The 2708-nt window shown below is 42.2% G+C and overlaps 1 protein-coding gene across 2 annotated transcripts; it reads right to left on the bottom strand.

Annotated features, from left to right (window-relative positions):
* Positions 1-389: 389 nt before the first annotated feature.
* On the bottom strand, positions 390-2118 carry LOC132098376 (achaete-scute homolog 1a-like). Of its 2 annotated transcripts, none has more exons than XM_059504507.1 (2): positions 1303-2118; positions 390-1192 (listed from the first exon to the last, which is right to left on the bottom strand). In XM_059504507.1, the coding sequence occupies exon 1, from the start codon at positions 1893-1895 to the stop codon at positions 1305-1307; it is 591 nt and encodes a 196-aa protein (XP_059360490.1). In that variant the 5' UTR covers positions 1896-2118; the 3' UTR covers positions 390-1192; positions 1303-1304. The 2 variants fall into 2 exon arrangements, with proteins under 2 accessions (XP_059360490.1, XP_059360489.1); XM_059504506.1 differs by having other exon boundaries at positions 1292-2117.
* Between the last annotated feature and the right edge of the window lie 590 nt (positions 2119-2708).

Here is a 2708-nt window from a genome sequence, read left to right as displayed (position 1 = left end):
TTTTAATTGTTAACATTAATAAAATAAAATATGTTACGTTTTTAAATCCTTTGATTACTTGGTCCTGCATGCTCTCTCTCTCTCTCTCAGCCATACTCACCCACAAAAGTGTGAGTAGGGTGAGCAAACAATATGCTTATTTTCCAAAAGTGCTGTCTTCTCCAAATTGCCATCTATTATGAGCGCAGTCTGTGTAACGGTCCAGTATGCTGGTCACGTCTCCTCCTGCCTGACAACAGGCAGACTGCCCAGGGTTAGCAGGCTTATCACTTTTGTTGCCCATTAAGATAAAAAAAAATCTACACTTTTGTGTTTTTCTAGAATTGCTTTCAGTAACCATGAAGATAAAAGACTGCAATACATAAAACAAACTCAAGAAAATGTTTCTTTTACAAACTTTTATTATGAGACTAAACTGTAGAGAATATGGAGATAAGGCATATTCTTATTTTCTGAGATGCAAAACCCAGTATTTTAAAGGCAAAGTGGAACAGGCAGTGTGGAGACACAAAACACCTCCGTTTGGACAATAGCTGCATAACATTTGATCACTCCAAACCTATTACCATTGCAGTTATTATTCCTATTAAATAAGACACGTTGGTGTTGAAACTTTAACTCCTCTAAAACCTCCACATATGTAAAGGGAATTCCCAGCTGCGATGCATTTGAGACTAGAAGTCTGAATAAGCGAGAGGTAATGAGCAATTTACGGCAGGCAATATAGGTCAAAAATAGATACATATTAAAATGAATGTGTACAAAAACATCTATAAATCTCTTACATACAAAAATAGCTTAATATATTTCAAAAACAACATATTTTATACAAATAGAACTTCATATAATAAAAGTCGCCAAGTTGGAAGCATATTAGAGTTGTGAGAGGGGTCTATCAGGGCAAACCTCCTTTGATAACATTAGCATAGATATAGAACAACCTCTGCTTATTGTTGTCATATTAAAAATTGTTTTCTTGGGCGAATGTGCTGGAAGGACTGGACTCCCGCTCCTCCCTTTTAGTCCACTGGCTCTTTGACACTCGGGCCACTGGTTTGCCAGTTTGTATGGGCCATCTCTGGGTGTGGATCCGAGTCTATCCGAACCGGATTGCAGCGCAAACGCAGAGCTTTGTGTTCTTGGAGGACATCCGATTTCCTCCCAAGCGAGTACTGCGATTTTTAGGTATTTCCTAGAATGAGAAGGGGACATGGTGAGTTTCTTGCATGAACAACAAAATCGTGAAACCACAATTATAGCGGAAGGAAAGGTTAATTTATTTCATACGAACCTTTCACGAACGTTCAAAACCAATTGGTGAAGTCCAGGAGCTCTTGTTCTTCAGGACTCAGAGGGTCGTAAGAGCCCTCATCTGAGGAGTAAGAGGACACGGGCGAACCGGCCATAGAGTTCATGTCATTAGAGTAGTTTTGGGAGATGGTGGGTGACAGGACGCCCGACTGGAACGCCGCGCTTACTGCGTCATGCTCGTCTAATAATTGCTGGAGCGCGCGAATGTACTCCACAGCCGAGCGCAGCGTCTCCACTTTGCTCATCTTCTTGTTCGCCGCTCCGTTGGGAACGTGTTCGCGGAGAGTAGCAAAGCCGTTGTTCACCAGTTTTACCCGGTTGCGTTCTCTCTCGTTTCGCCTGGCCACCGCGTGCGGCTGCTGCTGGGGCAAACTGTACCCGAAGCCGGCGAAGTTGAGTCTCCTTTTGCACCGGAGCAGCTCCGGAGCGGATGAGAGCTGCCTCTTCGCCTGCTTCGACACGGACTTGGTGCTGCACTGGCTGTCGGTCGGACTGAGTTGGAAGGTCTGAGAGGCAAAAAAGCAAGCAGGTGGCATGAACTGCTGCTGGTTTACGCTTATTTCCATCTTGGCAGTGATGTTCATTTCGCGGAGGAAACGCACAAAAGTTTTCTTTGGAATGCCCAGTGGCCGTGCGTCTTGCTCGTGGCGTTCACGTGTGGCTTCAATGGGCAGGGCTGCTGCGGACTCTCGACCTGTTCTGAGTTGTGAGATGGAAACAGCGTGGCCTTTTCAATACGCCGGCGGCCCGCCGCGCGTCCCCCCTGACCACGCCCCCTGAGATGCGCTTGCTTTGCGTACGCCGGGCGCGTGCCGCTCCAGCCACTGAGTAAACAACTTCTCGTAAAGAATGACTAGAGGTGTTTTTCGGTTATGACAAGTGTTTGTCGGAGAACAAACACACGCACACACTCAACTTCGAGCTGCATTAAAGGCATCCTGTGACCTTGTAAAATGTAACGAGTAATTAATCTTGAGATTAATCATTTTAAAACGCGGAAAAAACTTGAATAGCTAAAATATAAGAATGATGCACGTTGACTGTATTTGCAGCTATATATATATATATATATATATATATATATATATATATATATATATATATATATATATATATATATCATTAAATTATTCAAATGTTAGGTGTTTATGATAATGGCAGTGTCATGAATACAGAAGACTAGTTTTCACAATTGGCAGGCTTAAATCTGCCATTAAACAGCATTAATTAAAAAAAATAAACAAAAGAGTTTATAAACGCAAAACAATTAATAGAAATAAAAAAAATGGTAAGATTAAATATCTAACCACTGTTTGCCAACCAATAACGTCATTGACAATATTTAAAACGTGACAACTTTCCCCAACTTGGCATTTATGAAAAAAAGAGGTGTAGTT

Source organism: Carassius carassius, chromosome 22 (genome assembly GCF_963082965.1).
Source record: "Carassius carassius chromosome 22, fCarCar2.1, whole genome shotgun sequence".
Lineage (NCBI taxonomy): Eukaryota > Metazoa > Chordata > Actinopteri > Cypriniformes > Cyprinidae > Carassius > Carassius carassius.
The sequence above is the reverse complement of the archived record's forward strand: the minus strand, read 5'-3'. Positions and strand labels throughout refer to the sequence as shown.